This window comes from Haliaeetus leucocephalus, unplaced genomic scaffold (assembly GCF_000737465.1).
Source record: "Haliaeetus leucocephalus isolate CR32 unplaced genomic scaffold, Haliaeetus_leucocephalus-4.0 Scaffold110, whole genome shotgun sequence".
Lineage (NCBI taxonomy): Eukaryota > Metazoa > Chordata > Aves > Accipitriformes > Accipitridae > Haliaeetus > Haliaeetus leucocephalus.
The window spans coordinates 2,243,905-2,265,050 of record NW_010972546.1 but is presented as its reverse complement, the minus strand read 5'-3'; the positions used below and the strand labels follow the sequence as shown (position 1 = coordinate 2,265,050).

Here is a 21,146-nt window from a genome sequence, read left to right as displayed (position 1 = left end):
ATTATATTGTTAGCAAACGTATCATTTTTCTTCTTTATTTCAAAGTTTTATTTTAAAATAATTTTGGTGGTTCCAAACTAGAGACCAGAGAAAGTTCCTCCCACCTTCCCTTTGTCCCTGCTTTTCTCCCTCCTCTCAACCCCCTGTTTCCTTAAACAATTATGTGCCTCAGTACCAATTTATTGTCTTACCATACCCCTACTTCTTCAACTGCAACTTGTGGTTTTCATCTGAAGAATGTCACCTTGTCATGCAAAGAGAATGGGGTTCTTTCTTCAAACTCCACACTGTTGCCACACTCTCCACACACACATTATCCCCAGTGACACACCCCAGCAGGGTAAACAAGCAGTTAATATTTCCTTAAAAATCTCCCAAATATGTTTTCCCATAATTATGCACTATTGAACAGAGCTGTATTACTGAATTACTGCCTTTTGCATTTCACTAGCAAATTATTACATCTGAAATATACTGGTGCTTCAGACTCCGACTTTAAATGAGGTATTAAGATGACTCTTCTAAGTGCTTCTCAAATCTTATTTTCAAAAATTGCTTCATTTCATAGTGCATATTGGCATCAAACACAGTTATTGCTATCTGAACAGTTTCATCTTAAACCCAATTTGTTTGCATTTTCCAAAAGTAACAGGAACTTAGTCCTCCCACATTTCTTCTTTTAACTGAATTATTTCCATCTTGTACTACCCTTCTTGACTATTTCACAAGCATTAGTAAATGAACTGTGCCCACTCTTCCTTGTACATTGATGGATGCTAATTGTTCCTCACACAATGCTATGATTATATGCTTTTTGTACTAAAAATTCAGACTCCAAAATCTAAATATTAGTTCCAAGCAAAGAACAGGAACAAGAACACATAAAATTCAATTTCAAATTTTCAGTGGAGAAAAAAATGGATAAAAAAGAAGAAATAATGGTGAGATGAACTGATGATTGTACATTTTTCAATGAAAGGAGAGTCTTACTTAAACTTCATTTTGAAAAAGTTAATTTTCTTAAAATAGCCATGGTGATTGCTGTAAATGGGTAAGTGGGTGTGGTTGGACTCACTTTGTTTTTCCATTCTTAAATGTCAGAGAAGTAAACTCCAAGTTTCAAAACTATAGCCTGAAGAAAAAACACTCATCTGAATCATCCCTTTTGTTTAATTAAAAAGAAAACCCAAGCCCTAGCCCCTGAGATGTACAGCCAGCTCTGTGAGGAATGTCATCATAATTGGCCTCACCTCTAGGGAGGAGAAATTTTGGAGGGAGGGCTACAGGTTGGGTTTCTCCCAACACCCTATCTTGAGGATATAAAAGAAGCACCAGGGCAGTGAAGACACATACTTTCCTCTTCTACACCAAGCTGAATAACTGACCTTAGCACCTTCTTGTGCTGCAGCTATGGCTACTTCCTTCATGCAGAGCTCTTCTTCTACCTGTGGTGGTGGCTTTGGGGGTGGTGGAAGCAGCAGCTCTCGCCTTTCCTCAGTCCGAACAGGAGGAACCTACCGAGCTCCAAGCATACATGGGGGATCTGGTGGGAGGGGTGTCTCCATCTCTTCAGCTAGATATGTCTCCTCTGTAGGAGGTGGGTATGGTGGTGGATTGTGTTCTGGTTTTGGCAGTGGTTATGGAGGAGGCTACTCTGGCTTTGGTGGTGGTGCAGCCTATCGCTTTAGTGGAGGAGCTGGCTTTGGTGGAGGTTTTGAAGTTGGTGGTAGCTTTGGTGGTAGTGATGGCCTTCTCTCTGGCAATGAAAAGATAACTATGCAAAATCTGAATGACCGTCTGGCTTCGTACCTGGACAAGGTACGAGCACTGGAAGCGGCAAATTCCGATTTAGAAATTAAAATCCGAGACTGGTATCAGAAGCAAGCTCCCACCAGCCCAGCCCGGGACTACAGTAATTATTACAAGATAATTGAAGATCTCCGAGACAAGGTATGACATTGAAATCTAGAGGAGTTATAAGAATGCATTAGAATTGTGGAACTGCATATTCCACTTCTTCAAAATAAGCTAAAATAATTATAAAATAAATATTGAATTCCCCAACCCCAAATATATTGTGGTTATGAGCATTCTAGCAGAAAAGAGTAGCTTTTTCTCAATTTAAAAATAAAATATGTTATCCTGAAAATGTGACATTTGTTGATATTAAAATTATTGCACTAAAAGTTAGCAAAACACGGCAAAATGTGTTTAGAATTATCAATATATCTATTCAGTAATCAAACAGTAAAGAATGTGAAAGGTAGGCCTCAAAGGCTGAAAAAATAATTCTCCTAGTTACAGATAAGATCAAGTGTTGTACAAATGTATTTTCTCATCATGTTTCTAATATTACACAAGGGTATCTCAGCTCTCTTATTTGCATATGGACTGTGGAAAAGAGCTTAGCATTTTTGGTTTTTCTCTATAAAAGCTGTAAGAATTACAGTGTGACCAAAGAGCAACATAATAAATTGAAATGGCTCTTGCAATCCAAAAAGCATGCTTAACCAGTGACATCACAACAGAGGTCCATTTTTTTTCTACCTTCTTTGATGGTTTACAGCCTCAATAACTACCTACTATGTACTCAGGACCATGATATTTCACCATTACTCACAGGAACCTTTTTCTGTGTTTCTTAACTGCCAGATCCTTGCAGCTACGATTGACAATTCCAGAGTCATTCTGGAGATTGACAATGCCAGGCTGGCTGCAGATGACTTCAGACTGAAGTAAGTTTACCTGCAGTACATTTGTCTTCTCTCTCTTTGTCTCTCTCTTAAAACAGTTTTCTGAAGTTTAGTATTACATTTTATGTAGAAAATAAAGTTCTTCAGTCACTGAAGGACACATTTCAAAATTATGGATAAGTATTTTTCCTCAATAACTTCTCATGAAAAAAACCCTGGCAAACAGAATCAATGTGATGAAGGATCAATTCAGAATACAAACCTGATAGAACACAGTATCCAGATCACTGAGCTGTTTACATAATAAATTATAGTTCATGTCTGAGTTTTTTAGTGATGCTCTTAACTATTTTTACTAGCCTAAATCACAGGGGAAAAGACGACAGGAATAGGTTGGGATTTTCACTTAAAAAGAACCGAGTGGCGTGAAGAGATCGCTGTTCAGTTGCAGTAGTTCTCTCTCAAAGAGTCTGAAATTTAGAAAAGACAGACAAAGAGTAATTTGGGGCTTATCCAGCTCAGGGACTCAGCAGTACATCAGACAATGCTGAAAAGATGATAAAGATACTTGCACAACTGATTTATCTTGCAGTGATATACCTGCAGGTTTGTATTTTCTCCTCTGTTGTCTTAGGCAGAGCTGGGCAATCTGTGCTTTCCTTCACACCAAATTTGAGAGGACACTGCAAATGGACTGTCCTGTGTGACAACTTTTCTATTGATGCTGATAATCATTATTAGGTTCTGCAAAGTGAAATGTCAGGTACTCCTCAAGAAAAAAATCAGATGGCAATGCATGTAGTTTCACATGTCATAGTTGGACGTTGGAAAAAACATCTTTACTCCCTTTACACTTCTTTTCAATATACATGTTTTCATTTATAGCCCACTGTTCCTCCTACATTCAAGATAAAATTTCACAGTTTTATGGCTCTACTGAATGCAAACTTGTACATATTCCAGTGCTTGTTTCTTTTTTAAACTGTAGATATGAGAATGAGTTGTTCCTGCGCCAGAGTGTAGAGTCTGACATCAACGGCCTGCGCAGAGTCCTGGATGAGCTGACTCTGTCCAGAGCTGACCTGGAGATGCAGATTGAAACACTGAAGGAGGAGCTGGCTTATCTAAAGAAGAACCACGAGGAGGTGAGAGTCCGTATCAGTACAGAGAGGAAATTACTTCCCTTTGGAATTTATGCCTCTCCTGTGGGGAGGAGGAAATCCAAACAAAAAAAACCAGAATGACAACATTGCAGCTTAATAAGAAGAAAATTGATATTAAAAGAATCCAAAGTGTGCCCTGAGAAGCTTTTATCTGATTCCAAACTGTTCAGACCTATTCGTTTCAGTTTGACATTCATAAGCACTTGACAGGTTACTGGGATGATAGATAAGCTGAGTAAAAGAAACATACATATAAGTCACATGTAAATATGTGTGTGTTGTGTGTGAGTATACAGAGAGTAGAAAAGCACGTGTGATGAGAGATAAAATGTGATAAACGTTTTTTATGTGTGTTCCACCTATGATAATTGATAATAAAAGTACCGCGTACCACTGCATGGATTGCTCATGGCAGAAAGTATATGAGAAGAGAAAGCCTAATCTTTTTTGTGTCCTCTGCCTTCTGCCCGTCCAGGAGATGAAAGAGTATTCAAATCAGCTAAGTGGAACAGTCAACGTGGAAATGGATGCGGCTCCTGGCATCGACCTGACCAGAATTCTCTCTGAGATGAGGGAACAGTATGAAGCTCTGGCTGAGAAGAACCGTAAAGATGCTGAGGCCTGGTTCTTCACTCAGGTATAGTTACACCAATAAACAGCAAACTGATGCATTGCCCCATTATTACTGCCCCAGCAGATAGGATGGGCCCTCCCTTGCTCAAAATAATTGAAATTTTTTTATGGAATATGTACATGATTTTACAGTTGTTTTTTTCTTTCAGACTGATGAGCTGAACCGTGAAGTAGCCACCCATACACAAGAGATACAGACCGGCAAATCAGAGATCACAGAACTGAGACGCACAGTCCAGGGCCTGGAGATTGAGCTCCAGTCGCAGCTCAGCATGGTATGGAGCTATCCCAAGCACATCACAAGTCACTACTACTACTACACTCTCCCCTTCCTCCCTCCCTATCTTGCCTCTCCTTAGACTCCCCCTCTGTGGGAAAAATCTGCATGCTAACCTATTCTGACGTTATTCCGCTTTAGAAAGCTGGACTGGAAGCCAACCTGAGAGATACAGAAGGACGATACTGTGCACAGCTGGCACAGATTCAGGCCCTCATCACCAGTGTTGAGGAACAATTGAGTGAACTTCGATGCGACATGGAGCGTCAGAACCAGGAGTACAGAATGCTCATGGACATCAAAAGTCGCCTGGAGCAGGAAATCGCCACGTACCGCCAGTTGCTGGAGGGCCAGGACTCTCAGTACGTTGCTATATACAAATCCTATGATGATTAGATAAGGTTAATAACATGATGCATTGTAAAGCAGTAATTTGTGGTTGCTAAACTGACTCCAGATTACTAAATTACATTCACTGCACACGCAGCCTTTAGAGTACTGGCAAAACAGATGCCCAGCAAAATCCCAGGTGTTGCTATAACTCAAGCTGAATCTTTAGAACAATTTTGCTGATGATTTGAAAATATAAATGCAACCATTTTGACTACAATGAATTATAGAAGGCACCAGGCACCATATGTATGTCTTACATAATCCTCTTGTTGCACTGGAATAATAGCCTTCAGCCTGAAATAACCTATAAAAACCTGTTCTCAGTATTTTTTTAGCTCTTGGTTTTCTACAGTTGTGCACAGAGGTGAAAATATTCATCATCATACACCAGTACTCCCAACTAGAAAAGAACTTGGTACAGACCACAGCTTACTTTAGTAAAGTCTACGTTTTAGTGCCCATTTCCCATATCTGATCTACACATGGAATTACTTTTGATTTCTGAGGAGGAATCAGCTCCTTATATTGTTTCTAGATGATGCCACTTTGAGAAGAGAAGTATATAGAGACATACCAGGACCAAGAACAGGTCTGACTGCTGTTCCTATTTCCTATTGAGTAGATAGGAGTGACCTTCAAAGCAGAAAGCACCTTAACAATAACACTAGTAACCACACACCTGAGAAACAACCCATTGAAAGAAGCAGTGTGAAATCATGGCTATTCACACGCAGTGGTTCCTAAATAGATCAATGGTTTCAGTGGACAGGGTTGGTGATGGTCATTAATCAAATATTTCTTCTTTTCTACAGGATGTCAGGAGTGAACCCTAAGGATGGTAAGAAAATTTTGATTTAAAGAGGGGTTGAAATGAATTGACAAAATAGGATTAAATAAACCTATCTTTTTTGCTTTGGATTTCCTCTTACTAACACAGATTGCATTCTCTCTGCAATGACCACATTCTTTATCATTTAGAGACAAAAATATAATACTTTATCTTATTCATGTGCGCTTTTGAAACCAGTAGCTTGCCAAAATGATTGCCTGAACTCATGGGATTCTAAAATACAAAAATCTCCCAAAGATTCCTAAGCTCCTCTGCTGATTCACACAACATACAAGATACATCCAACACCAACATGTGATGTGCACTCTGAAGATTTACTGGATGAGGACCAGTAGGGAGAGAAGATAAGATGTCAAGGCAGTTCCCCCTTTGATATGAGAAAAAGATCTTGTGAGGAAACAAACAAAAAAACCCCCATCACACAGCTCTTCAGTGTGTTAGCAGTGTATTTTTTTTTCCCTAGTTGAATTTTTTTTTTTCTCCTTTAACAGCACCTCTGAGCAGTGGAAGAGTTCGCATGGGCATGGAAGATGGTGGAAAACCTGTTTCTACTCATGAAAGGAGATTCCAGTAAAGAAATACTGAATCCCTTCTTGCATATGACACCATATAAAACCAGTGCAGACTACACATACACTATTGCTAGGAGAAATATCCTTTTACTTTCACCAAATCACAAGAATGTAATCCAAGAATGTGCAACAGCTTGATGTCTTTCCTTAAATTTGCTCTCCCTTTTCACACAATCATTTGGCTCTATGGGTCAGAGATGGCAACCTTGTTTTCTGCCAGTAGCTATATAGTTTCCTTATGAAAGAACCTACATAATAAAGTTTCTGTTCTGCTCGTGCAAATATGTCCAGTCTAATGTTGTTTTTTTGAAGTCAGTATGGCATTGCCATACACATGACCATACACCCGCCCTAACACAGTGCTTCCTATAACCCAAAACAAGAGGTGCTCAATGTATAACAACAATAGCAGTAATAACTTTAATAATAACAATAAAGATGATGACAAACAGATATAAAGTGCCATTAGATTCTCCCAGGAATCTGAAGCTAATATCAGTAAAAAACCTGAGAAGATAATGCAAAAAACCCTTAAGCTCTTTGTTCTGGGTTCAAAGTGCACAACATGAGTACAATTCATGCACGAATAAAATGCACCTCTGAAAAAAATTCGTATTTTTCCATATATCTATTTATGTTCCTGCACTTCCTTCAGCAAAAAGGCAAATTCCCTTAGCTCTCAAGGAAGCACTAGGCAAAGTCCAGGTGAAATGAACTGTTCAAGCAGAGTTTGCTGTGACTATTTTGGTTTTCATATATAAGGAAGAAACTCACCAGCCTGTGTCATTACTGTAGCTGTTGTATTAGCAATACTGCCTTTTCTCAGCAATAAGTTAGTCTGCAAATTTACACCAGTGTAATTGGAGTTGCTTAATAAAGATTTAAGAGGCTACTAAATCTCAACTTCAGAAGCATATAAATCATTTACATAAATGCTGTATTTTGCTAACATAACCTGTTTGGAAAATTTGTTGTTAGCCTCATCATTGAGTATTTCAATCCACATAGTAGTATCTATAAAACCAGTATGATTTCTAGAATTACGTATTTTATTTTCCTTCCAACCTCCTTAGAGCCACTATTTTTCTGTGTTCTATTTACTGACATTTAAAAAAAAAAATCTACACTGCTGCCACCAGCTGCACAGTTTAGCCATGGACGAGGCTGCAGGATCATTTGTATACCACTGTTAAGAAACATACATAGCGCTGGTATTCTCACTGGAAAGAACTGAGAAGAGGTTCTCGCAAACTTCAGCAAAGCAACACCACAATCTACCAGAAAAGAAAAACCGAACAGTACAAATGATATTCCTTCCTGATCCAGAAATCAGGTGACTATTATATGTTATCACTCGGCAAGAGAGAAATTCTACAGCCAAAGGCTGCTATCCATTTGTATTTCAGATGGAGGAGTTGAATCAACAAGTGAGGTCACAGGATATTTACCTGTACAATGTAGGTGTCAAAATATTCTCCCTATACTTAACCTGCAGCCTATAAATTCAGTTCAGTTTGCTTTTCATGTTCCAATTCCCAAATAAAGCAACTCAGGACACTTTGCATTCCTCAGTTCCCGCTAGCTTGGGCCTGCCTATGAAACAAAGAACATCCACCATCCAATGGTGCCATCTGCTGACAAGGTTTTATTTTCTTACTCTGATCCTTTCATTCTGTACTCTGTGGATTAAATAGCTGACTAAAACCAAGTCCCATAGTGCCAGCCTGACAATGGAGAGCCGTGTCTGGTTTTGAAGTAAGTTTTTTTGTCTTTTCCATGGATCATCAGCATGTGTTGATGAAAACTGTATGGCATGTTTTCCAGTTTGAAAAGGCTGAACTTCAGAGGAAACACTTCCTATATGCTAGATCATCTTTGTTTTGTATTACTTGCCAGAAGAAATACAATTCTGTTTTTCATGATGGTGTGATATTCCATGAAACTATCAGGGAGTAAATCAGAGGCTATTCTGTCTCACAAACTGTCAGCCTCTCTGCCAGGCAAGTTGTGAATCTCACAAAGTAATTTCATGGGAAACAAAAGATTCATTTTATTTCACGTAATATTATGTACATATGTATATACTTATATTTCCATTTAATATTTCATAGAACATTAGCTGGCTGAACTGCCAGGCTAGAAAATTCAGACTGAAATTAATCTCTGGTGAGATGAACTGAACAGCAGGATATCATTAGTTCTATTATAATTTGGGTTTTTTTTCAAGTTAGTTACATTTTTTGTCTGGTGCTTCAAGCTCTTCTCACTCTCAAGCAGCAGGGCTGACACCAAACTGTAGCTATTAATAGTAGCTGTTATCAGAATATTTTGTGATAGCCACACCTTGTACTTACTGGAAAACCATATCTTCAATGATTAATTTCCCCAAACAATTAAAAATGTTAGCATTTCTATTCAATGAAGTGCATGAGGAATAAGAAGGAATATGTACTCAACGGAAATGTAACTGGTAAAAAGAAAATCAGCAGGTGCTGAGTAGGGCTGACACAGAGCCACAAGGAGGAGCTCAAAACCTGCCCTAGGCCGAAAAAGAGGCCGAGGAGGCATCCCAGGAAAGGATGAAGTGCAGCAATTCATTATTACTGAAATTTTTCAAATGAAACACAGGAAAAAAGATTCCTTCAGGTTTCTTCCAGGATAGTGTGATTCTGGTTTGTACAGTCTCTCCAACCCCACTATTCAGAAAGAGTAACAGTGCTAAGTAAGATCTTGTTAAAGAGCTGAGCCTTCAACTGCTGTAAGGAAAAACAGCTGCACCATTTCTGAGAGAGCCCATGCCCTCTCAGCTTTCCACCTCTTCCCAGGTCTTCTTCCTCTATCCTATCCATCAGTCGCAGCCTAGCGCTACTCTGAAAGACAAGGTAAACCCAATAACCGCAGCTGTTGCCATGGGAATGCTTCACAATTTACTACCTACTTATGAGCATGAGGAATAAGAAAATCTTTGCAGAAGCCAGACTTGCCCATTCTATATTTGATGGAAGAAGTTCGACAGAAGGTTACTGAAACTTTTCAGAAAGACTATTTTTGCATGATTGCCAGGTCAATTTTTAGGGCTGGTAGCTTTAAATAATCACCTGAATTTTTCAAGTGTTGTTCCAAACTCATATTCTAAATACTTTCTGTAGCTAAACATATAAATATCTTAATAGTATTAATACTAGTAACAGCAAGAAATTCCTGTATTACTATCTATTTCAACAAGACTATTGAAATATGACTGCACCTCATGAAATCATGAAAAAATCAGTAGAAAAGATTATTAAGTACCTAATTATCATGTATTCCACCTGGAAATGAGCAGCTGCAGGGAACAGCTAGGCCTTACTCACTTTGGACTGGAGTTTTAGTCAAATGACAGAGGTTAGATAACTTCATTAAAGCCTCATGTCTCATACAGGCTGAAGCTGTTTGGTACATTAATGACAGCTTGATAGGGCATGCTGCATTTCAGGATTCACAGACTGCTGTAATTCTAAAGCCTGAGAATTACAACAGAAAGAAAGAATCTTGAGAGACCCATTCCTGTCCCAGCTCTCCATTTATTCTCTAATGGGCAATACTCTTCCCCTTATAAGCAGGAAAATACAACATATTAACTACAGGGTTAGAAAAAAGTCTGAGGCAGAGCTGATCCTGTTCCACACCTACTGATTTTAGCCACACCTCACTATTATAATATGAAAAGAAAAAGAAAAAAATCCCAGAACAATCAAAAGGAAAGCAATCTGGTATGTGGCTGTGATTCCAAATAACAACAACGGTGTGTGCAGGCTCATAAATGCTTCAGAATTGACCAAGAGGAAGCGCATTTCATGATGACACAATCTTGTTGCTGTAGTCATTCATCGAAGGGAAACTCCCACAGGAAAAGACATAAAGCTGCTTAGGGAAGGCTAAGAAGCTGCTCAGTGCTAGTCAGTCAAACATTGGGTTAGATTCACAACAGAGCTAAACATGAGTACCAGCCAAGGCCCTTTTCAATTTTTTTCTGGGTCCCTCAGGGGTAGTTCAGGGTGTGGTTTGGCCCAGCAAGGAACTTCTTACAGACCTTCAAGTGCAGATGGTGGTGCCAGCAGCACACATACGTCTTTCTCCTCTGCCAGACCCCTCTGGCTGGCTACTGGAGGAGAGGCACTCTGGGGAGGCTTCGGCGAGCACCATGGGGAAAGCATCTTCCTGGGTGGGAATGAGAAACAGACTATGCAAAACCTGAATGACCGTTTGGCTGCCTACCTGGACAAGGTCCGCTCCTTAGAAGCAGCTAACGCTCAGCTGGAAAGCTGCATCCTAGAGTGGCACAAGACAAAGTCTCACGGAAAGAGGCATGACTTCAACCAATACGAGCAAAACGTCACTGACATGCAAAGACAGGTAAGTCAGAGCTATAAGTGACTATGTCATTCTATGCTCTTTTAAGGAATCTAGGTACTCATTTATGCTGATGGCTTTCCTTTAAAGAAAGTTAAATAAAACCTTTTAAATGTTAGAAATACTAATGAAAGTGGTTAGAGGACCTGGGCATAAATGGTCTTTGTGTTCACAAGGAGCAGAATGGGCTACAAGAAAGAAAGGCTGGAAGGAGACAAGGGGGATTCTGCAAAGACTGGTAGTATAAAGAGGTTTGTCTGGTGCCAAGTGTTCGTTTCTGTACATGAAACTGTGGTTTGAGTAACTATGTCTGGCAGAATTTGGTCTTTTTGACTGCATATGTATTCAAGCAAATTACAAAGCAGGCAAACTGAAGAGACTGCCTTCTTTCATGCATGCTGTCTTCAGACATACTGTTGCATTTCATTGCTTTGATTCCTATGGTAGCAGTCAATGAAACTACAGGAGGTTTGGGTCCAATGAGCTTATGTAATCAGATGGAAAAATACTTCATTGTAATTAAGAAAATAGCAGTGACAAATTCCTTGTGGATGTTTTCACTATAATTAAAAGGAGAATTTCTGGTTCCTGCCAGTAGTTAATATTAATGTTCAACAGTAACTCTTTCAATCTCCCAGACTCACGTGTCTTCAAATTTAAGCATAATATTAATCTGTATTCATAATGAACATACTTAGCACTGTAACCATCTGTGTGACTAATCAGTGTAATTAACTTTACATAGCCATATGGGGCAAAACCCAAAGCTATTTCAAATGCCATGTTGTAGTTTTCCCTCCACTTTTTATAATATGGTTACTTGACATTCTCAAGACCCTGAAAAATTTTTTTCAAAAGGGCTTGGAAATGGTATTAGCCAACATCTTTGCTGAGTGAGGCCAGGGACTTAATCAAACGCCCTGCTCACTGTTAAATGTGTTGCCTCCAGGCAGAAGATGAGGCACTCTGACCACAGACTGTGTAAGGAGAGCCAGAATTGTCATCACCTATTTCTGCTTTAAGGATAAAGAAAGGTGATCCATCTCCAGACCTATCACTTGAGCACTTTTTTTTTTAACTGATCCAGAGATAAAAACTTGTTCATCAAGAATATAAATGTGTTCACATTGATTTGGAATTAATAAATCAGAAAGATTTAGGAAGACAGTAAGACTAAAAACATAATGCTGATCAGGGTAAAGCCCTCACTTAGGAATAGGTTGTACCCAAACCACTTATTTTTAACATTCACCACTTAAATAGCTATCACTGGCTACAGGCACCTGTTAGACTAATGACTGTCTCAGCCAGTATGTACTGAATGTGGTGCTCATACTGGGGAGGAAGGGCTGTTAAAGGATTATTTACAGGCGACAAATCAGTGATTTAACCCAGAATTTTTACTTTCTCTATAAATTATTGCAATTAGCACCATGACTGCCAGTAAAATGAGTGAAAATATAGCATCTAATTATTAACCATAATTAAACTAATTAACCATTAATTAAAAAGGTGAAACTAATTTAGCACCTAAAATGAAATTTAGACAAAATTTAGGATCCTATATCCACTAACCCAGACAGTCTATGATATAGGCTGTCTAAACTTGGAGGCATATAACCATTTGGGTCCTACATTTTGGACCACACTCTTCCCCAGATACCTGAATTCTGGATGAACATGCCAGGTGGAGCAACAAGTTGCCTTGCTCCAGCCTGACTCCATTCTAACCCAGATACAAAGAAAATAGCACCATTTCTTCAGGTAAATGTCTCATTCAAACATCTTGTACCGCTAAATAAGCAAACTGATTTACAGAGCATTCAAGGAGCCAGGATCAATGCTGTTAGACAAAGGACACAAGGCATGCTGAGGAAGAAGTCAGTGCAGGAAGCCTTCTTGAAAAAAAATCTGTTTTGAGAAGGAATTTGAGTGTATTTCATGTATAAAATGTGTGAGTTCTTAATTAAGGTATCTGTAAGTTTGCAGGTTGATATTAGTGATGCACCCATATTCATGATGGATGTAGTGAAGAATTCTGTATAATTATAAACAGATAAATGCCCACATTTGAAATGCATTGCTAACTGGCATAGCAATCAATATCGTACAGCAGTTGGCAAAACACTGACAATTCTATAGATTGCACAGAAGGAGTCATAAAGCATTTATATAAATGTGTTGCTGTGTTGCATGATTATGAAATGGCAAAGTTGAAGAACTCGTATGTTGCTTTCTCACTGCCTTATTACTTTCCATAGTAAAATTTACCATTCTCTAAGGATGGATTCAAGAACTGCTGCTTCTCTGACAACAAATTCCAGGCAGCCACACATTTAGGGTATTGTTATACTTCTGCAGCTGGCCTTGGTCATGTCCCAGGGCAGTATCTGAGGTGTGCTGCTAATTACTCAAGAATGTATAGTCTGTTAATAGATTAGTTAAAACACTCCACAGGCATCTTCTTTTTTGCTATGAGAGGTAAACTTTTGACACTTCAGGACAATTTTGTCATTTCCTTGTTTCTTTGTGATTCATTTAGGTGTGGGAAGTTTTACTTCAAGGTGCTGAGAGCTCTGTAAATGGCTAATGATTTCTGTGCAGCCATAATGCACCTTGTTTTGCTATTTAAGTGTTGAGTGAAGGCAGCTGTTGGAATTGCAATGACGCTTCCCTTTCCTCTTTGTTAGAAAAGGACATGGAGTCCCACAATGATTAGTTCCTGCTAATCATTTATGAGTCCCTGCTAAAATTCTTTCAAAGATTTTGAATGGAATACTGAGCTTTTCATATTCAGATCTATAGTTCAAAGCTATTTCATGTTAACAGGGACTTACAAGTCTTTTCAGTACATGCTGAGTACACTAAATGAATGATGTGGTGCATTTTCTCCTGCACCTTTTAGGGCAATTTTCAATATCCCAAAGGAAAATCAGAAACATGAATTAATCACTCCATGCTGCTGGACAATTCAGTACAGTTATAGGTGAATAACTGAATGGACCATGACAACTAGATGCCAGTGTTATTCTCAAAATGACAATCCATGCAACTCTAGACTGAAGCACATGATGGACTCGAGGGGTCCTGCTCAACCACGACAGCTGCTTTTCTAGCAATGCTAAACAGATTCAAAACCAGTTAACAAGAAAAGAGGAAGACAGTGATTGTTATTCTGTAATATACCGTGAGGTTTGTGTAATATTATTCATATCCTCTACCTGGCCAGGAATAAGATGACTCTCCTCCTGCTTCATATCCAAAAAAGTAACACAAAGAAAAAAGTAAGATTATGGACAAAAATTGCAGAAACATCTAAGTGAATCAGGAAACTAAGCTTCTTTTATTCATGTACTCTCCTTAACATGGGAATTCTACTATTTAGATGCTTCCTAAAAGCAGCAGGGAGTCTAAAACAGCACAGGTTATTCACCATCACCATATGGCAACACTGAGTCTCCTGTTGGATTCTGTTTTCCAGATTGAGGATGGCAAGATCACCAACGCCAGTATCCTTTTACAAATTGATAACGCTAACATGGCATCTGAAGACTTCAGGCTCAAGTAAGCTCTTCTTTGGTTTCCTGATTAAGTTTGAAAGAGGATTAAGAAAATATTGCTTTTTCTTGATAATCCAATATGAAACTGATTTTACTGAGGTTTTCTGTTGATACTAGATAAATAAAACCGATGTAGAACAGAAGAAAAAACAAACCAGAAAGGATAAAAAGGATGTAAAAACCACAAATGATTGCTGAACAATCTTGAGTCACCTTGTTTATGATACTTAGTTCAGGTCCTGAAGAGCAGGTTTTACAGCAGACACCTGATACTTGTGACAAAAGGCATTTAAAACTGTCATCTGGGAATACAAATTAACCCTTCTCTGCACTATGCTTCCCCAGTCCAGCCCAAATCTACTTCCCGTACTTATCACCTCTTCTGTCCAGCTCCGCAGGAAATACCCGTCCTTCAGTATCTTCTGCTTTGGAGTGTCGTAAGTTTTGCCACAGTAAATGGGCCAGCGCTTCCTTGGTTACCACTATGCAGTTTGATTTTTCAGTACATTGTTGAAAGATAGTTCTCAGACCCAGTAAAAAGCCAAAATGTTTGGACAGAAAACTTCCAGGCAGATCTTTGCAAAGGAAAGGAATTTACATTTCTGTAAGTTAGACTTCTTAGGAATCATGAAGATTTGTCTTATTTTCAACAGATGATCATCAGCTCTTAAAAAAAAAATCAGCTTTTGGTAATATTGTAATAAACTTAAAGATTCTGAACACTGTAGGCCTTATCTAGCCTTGCCTTCCTTTATCATTCAATAGTGTCATAAAAGGAAACAGTGGAACTACATTGAGAGAATGGAATCATAGCATGAGTCTGATGGATTGAATGTAGAAACATCAAAAGAGCCCACCAAAAATTAAGTAAAGGGAGAGATTCAGAAGAGCAAAAGTGCTTCATATGCCCAAGGGAAGATACAGCAGTGTCTTTCTGACTCTAGTTCACTACAGATGGCAAACTGCAAGAGCTTAGAGAGGAATGTTAAAACCTGGCTTCCATGACATTTTTCCTGTTTTCTGAAGGACTGAAAAGTTATCATTTTGGAAAAACTACAGAAAGCATCGATTGTTGATACTGTTTTCACACCTTTATTGGCAAATTTTTGAGAATCATATTCTCAAAGCTTTCTCAAACTGGTGAATGTTAAAATGCAAAAAAGGAAAAGGAAAGAAAGAGCAATTATTTTATACCATATAGGAGGAGGAGTGAAAATTGTGAAAAACAATAATGAAACTCATCTTATTTTTAAGACTATTCAAGAATATTCAAAGAACATATTTTAGAAACAGAATTTGTTTCCTTGGTTTTTTGTTCTCTCTAGTTCCCTACATAGAGGACTTAAGTATACTTCTCTCTAGAAGCAGTTTGTTCTCAACAAGCATGCTTTATCTTCTTTTTCCTCATAAAGGTATGAAGCAGAGAAGTCTCGCAGGCAGGGAGTGCAGCTTGATGTTGAGAACCTGCGTAAGGAGCTCGACGGCCTGACCATTGTTACAACAGATCTGGAAATGGAAATTGAAGGCTTGAGAGAAGAGCACATCCTCAGGAGGAAAGACCATGAGGAGGTAGAAAAAGTTCCACTTGGTAAAATCCTATCACACAAATCTTCGCTACCATGTAATTAACTCTAGTAAGAGCCACAATCTATAAATGGGATTGATGATTCAGAACCTAATCATGTTGCTAAACAAGCCAATGAGAGTCAGATGAGGCACAAAGTTTGTGTACTACTTTACCAATTAAATTGGGATTTCAGAAAGGATAACAAATTGTTGTATTTTCTCCCACTTTTTTCTAGTCACCTACCCATCTGTCATACATAGCTAATAGTAACTTACATATTCAAAAGAAATATTCTCAGAAATACTTAGATACAAATACACAGAGACAAGTAAACAGGAAACGTTACTGGTTGCTGTTGAGTTCTACTCATCACAGACTTTTCCCTCAACTCTGGCTATATCATTTCACAGAATCACAGAAGCACAGAGTGGTTGAGGTTGGAAGGGAACTCTCAAGGTCACCTTGTCCACCCCCGCAGCTCCAGCAGGGTCACCTGGAGCAGGCTAACCTGAACTGAACAACCCTTGAATTCTTGAAGCATCAAAATTAAAAAGAATGGTTGGTGCAGTCAAGTAAAGTTACTTATTCTTGCAAAATCCTAAGCACAATAATTAGATAATAATTGTCAAAAAAACATGCTGCTCTGAATTCTTCCAGAGCTATACCACAGTGGTCTCTGTTATTGCCACATATATAATACCACTGCTTGACAATTTGCTGTTTTCATTTTGCTTGATCTGATGTTTTCAGTCATGACCTAATGCAGAACCAAACATCCTACTCAGTATCTGTCAGCTATTAAAATGGAGAATAGAAACACAAGGGTTACACTGCAGTAGGTGAAGCTGTCTTTGGCTGATCCCCTTACAGCCAAGGATACTACTGAGCAGCTATAATAAAACAGTTCTTGGAAGCAGGGCAACCAACAGAGACATCAGTAAGTCCAGTTGATCTGCATTTTGGAGGTCATGATGTCATACCCTGAAATGCTACTTTGCCTGGGCACTTTTGAAAATGGTACCTAGCACATAAGATTGTGCTACACCAAAAGGAATGTTACCATACCTGCTTGACTTGTCCTGTAATTATGTTGTTTACACAGTAATTATACGCTTTAATCCAATTATTCCTTTACCAATTACATAGAACTTTTACATTACTCTCCTGTAAACTTAGTTATAGTTCCATAAATATTAACATACAGTGTAAGAAAGATGAAATTACTGTTAGATTTTCATCAAAGGTTTTGGGTTCCTAATAGATAAATAAATAAAAAATGTCAGTGCTTCTTCATTAAGTATATATCTTTCAGAAACATTATATGAAAAGATCTTCTCACATGTTTTTTATTGAGTTCTCTAGCACAGTTCTGCCACAGAAATAGATATAAGTCACTGGTTTAAGTCACACCATAGTATTATCCATATATAGATTTTCCAAATAGTGTTAACTGAATGTATATAAGAATTAACCTACCATAATGAAAAAAATACTGTGGGTATAGTGAGAGGATAGAACTGAGGAAGACAAGACAGGGACGAAAACTTTCTACTTTCATAAACAAGTTTGCTTGTTTCCTCTACTAATATATGAACAGGATATGGAAGCAAATCGCTCATCGCAAGACTTCAAAGTCAATGTAAAAGTAAATGCAGCACCTCCTGAAGACTTAGCCAAGATTCTAGCAGAAATAAGAGAAGATTATGAAGCCATAATTGAAAAGAATCGTCAAAGCCTGGACAATTGGTACAAAGAACAGGTAACAGCTATTTTCTGCTCATTTCAAAGAGCCTGTTACTGTACATGACTGACCAGAATCAGTAAGCTTTTCTCTTGCTTTTGCTCCATAGACCGCAGCTATGTCTCTGGCAGCAACCCCTAATCCAGAACAGATACAGCGCAATGAGAACGAGATCAAGGATCTAACACGTACTTTACAGTGCCTGGACATCGAGCTGCAGGCACAGATGAGTAAGGTATCTATTGTAGACAGCTCTGGCTGGTCACTGTTACATCATATATTCTCAGAAACTGTCATGGACCAATTCTTCATTTAAATCCATAGCCTAGCATGACTTTATTGTAGTTACTGAAGTATCAGTGAAATTGGAATTTGGACCATGCTTGACTTTGCCAGACTATGCAAAATAGATTCAGCAACCATCACCAAGAAGTGAAAAATTTATGTCTCTCCTTAGAACAAAGTATGGGGAGAAGAAAAAGAAGAGATGGGATAGCTGACTCCGTGATCTAGAAAGAAAAAATGTCCAAGAAGACAGATAGTAATATGAATTTCATATTTACAACCCCTATTATAATGCATGAAATACATGAACTGTGAAAAATGTTGGTGGGGAATCTTCAAAAACATTACTCAGCTCTTGTACAGGTTAAAGCTCATGTACCCATGATGTGGAGACTTTAGAGCAATTCTGGACAGTAAATGCAGAACTGAAAAAAGAGTCAAGAGCTACAGGAGCACAGCTTTTGAGCAGAAAGAATATGGCAGGGATAAACTACTCACTTTTTGCCTCTCATTATGCACACACAACACAGCTTCATGGTTCTGCTGTCTTCACATGAATAGTCATGCAAATGCATAGGTGTTTAAATTACCACAGTCTTAATTTGCAATCTTCTAGCCAGAGACCAAATTTGCTGGCATTTCTGCATTATATCTTCCACATGAATAATAATCATAGTATTGGTATTATCTGCTCTGTCAGAAACACATGCTGGAAAACACCTTGGCTGACACTCGGAATTACTATGCTGTTGCGCTTCAAAACATGCAGCAGATCATCTCCAAATGTGAGGAAGAGCTAAGCCAGGTTCGTCATGACATTAAGCAGCAAAATAACCAATACAAGGTTCTTCTTGGGATCAAAACCCGCCTGGAGAAGGAAATTTCCACTTACCGCCTGCTGCTGGAAGGGAATGTTGACGGGTAAGGCAAAGCCGCCCTGACTGGAATAGATGAGAAGAGAGTTCTCATATTTGGGTTATTTATTTGTTTGTTTATGCTTAATCAAAGCTTGTGAGTTCCATATTACATCAAGGGTTGGTATTTTAATGTGATGGATCATAATAAAGAGCTTGAGCCACTTAGTATACAGAGAAACTTGTATCCATGTAATTTGGATTACCTAAATAAATATAACTATTTAAAAAAAATAATAATTCTACATTCCCATAGCATGCCTACCTCAGCATAGGAAAAAATGCCAATTTCAGTAACATTCATATTCATTTCCTATCTTCAAAACAAGTTCTAGATCAAAAAGAAGCCTGGAGACAAGTTTAGATCTTTTTTGGTCAGCCATCTGCAGCTACAAATACCAGCACACAAAATCTGTACCATATGCCCCTCTGCTGATGGGTTGTTTGGTTTCCCCATCTCTGCCTTGTTTAAATCTCTCCATTCAGAAATCTTTGGGCCTCTATTCTTCATTCTCTCATCTTATATACAGGGTATGTCTTATTTATACAAAATCAGAAAAAGCAAGATTAGTCTTTATAACTGAAAACCTCAGGGAGGCAGGACAGTATGGCACCAAGTAGGGGGTTATTTGTCAAAAGCCAAAATAGGATCAACTTGAGCAACTCAGAACACATGAGAAACAATGCAACTGTCCACGGTAGAAGCAATAATGAATGTACACACGAACAGTTTCAGGTGAGAGTTATCTGTACCTAAGACTACCGAAGAGGAAAAGTTCTCATGGTATAAAAGCATCATTCTTTTTTATTTAATTTTTTAAAATTTTATCTTTTTTCATAGTGCTATGAGGTCTCCTTAGAATCAGTGAAAAGAAGGGGATGAATATCTTCTTGAAATTAGTAAAATCATTATTTTTTCTCTGTTTTATTATCTTTACAGGATAGCAAGAAAATCTGAATCAAAAGCTAAAGGTAAAAGTCCCTTATTTTGTTCTCTGTAGTGACTCTTATTTACTGTCATTTCCAATCCAATTTTACTCAGAATAATTTTAACCTTACATGAATGAACTATGAAAGGTTTGCATGGCAGTTAATTCTCGTGTAGGCCATATTTGAGACTAATTTCAGTGATTCATCAGTCTTGTGAAAGGCTGCACTTCAGAGCACATTCTGCTGTGTCTGCCCACTCATGGACTATCTTCAGATTGACCTCTGTTAGTCAAACACATTGTCCAAAGCTCAGACTCAAGACTAAAGCTTTCATGGTATATGAGGAGGCACAGTGAGGAGGCACAGAGACTCCATTTGGTGACTAAAACAGTGTTAGGGCTTGAGAGCAAACAGAAAATCTGCATGTCTGGAAACTCGTATTCTGGCATGAGCATGACCTACAGACATTTAGGATAATCTGCTCTGAAGTTAGATTTGCATTGGCTGGGATGTAGCTGTATTATTCATTTGCCCTGACCTGGGCAAGACTCAGGGTGACTTTCCGGCAGTACATTTCACAAAGAGCAATAATAAGTATTGGCTTAAAGGGAAACATGTAAAGATAATTCAGTTGAGGAGGTAGCTGGTAAATTACTGTAAATGAAGCTTTCCCTGCATCATCTTGTCTCAGCATTGTTTCTTGTCTAATTAACCTTTCTTTTTGTTTCAGAACATGCTGGGCTGACCAATCGAAAGATCAAAGCAATTGTCCATGACAGTGTGAATGGGCAGGTGGTATCCTCCACCATCAATGAGATCCATCAGCAAGCATGAAATAAAAAGTTCTGCTAACTACTGGCTTTCCCAGCAGACTAAGCTCTGGCAACCCTTCTGTGTAACTGTGCTGTATGTTGGTCTCCCTGTGTGTAAAATAGGGATACTACAGTGAACTCTCTCCTAAAATGATTTGCAGCCTAATAATGAAAACTGCCATACAGAGCTAGGTATAGCTGATATTGTTAGTTTAAAGAGCTTTTAGTTATGAAAACGCCAAAGAAAAGCTATTCAATGAAAATGACCAGCTGAGCTGGTAATATATGTACTATGCACATCTCACTGGGGCATGAATCTCCATCTGTGATTCATTTATTGCTCTGCAAATTAACTATAATTTAA

The 21,146-nt window shown here is 38.4% G+C and overlaps 2 protein-coding genes across 2 annotated transcripts; both read left to right on the top strand.

Annotated features, from left to right (window-relative positions):
- Positions 1–1,410: 1,410 nt before the first annotated feature.
- Positions 1,411–6,583, top strand: LOC104843028 (keratin, type I cytoskeletal 15-like). Its single transcript, XM_010585718.1, has 8 exons — positions 1,411–1,950; positions 2,653–2,735; positions 3,682–3,838; positions 4,332–4,493; positions 4,639–4,764; positions 4,908–5,128; positions 5,972–5,997; positions 6,501–6,583. Exons 1-8 carry the CDS (start codon positions 1,411–1,413, stop codon positions 6,581–6,583), a joined length of 1,398 nt encoding a protein of 465 aa, XP_010584020.1.
- Positions 6,584–10,559: 3,976 nt separating this feature from the next.
- Positions 10,560–20,041, top strand: KRT23 (keratin 23 (histone deacetylase inducible)). Its single transcript, XM_010585576.1, has 7 exons — positions 10,560–10,976; positions 14,455–14,537; positions 15,946–16,102; positions 17,698–17,859; positions 17,951–18,076; positions 18,827–19,047; positions 19,981–20,041. Exons 1-7 carry the CDS (start codon positions 10,560–10,562, stop codon positions 20,039–20,041), a joined length of 1,227 nt encoding a protein of 408 aa, XP_010583878.1.
- Positions 20,042–21,146: the final 1,105 nt, after the last annotated feature.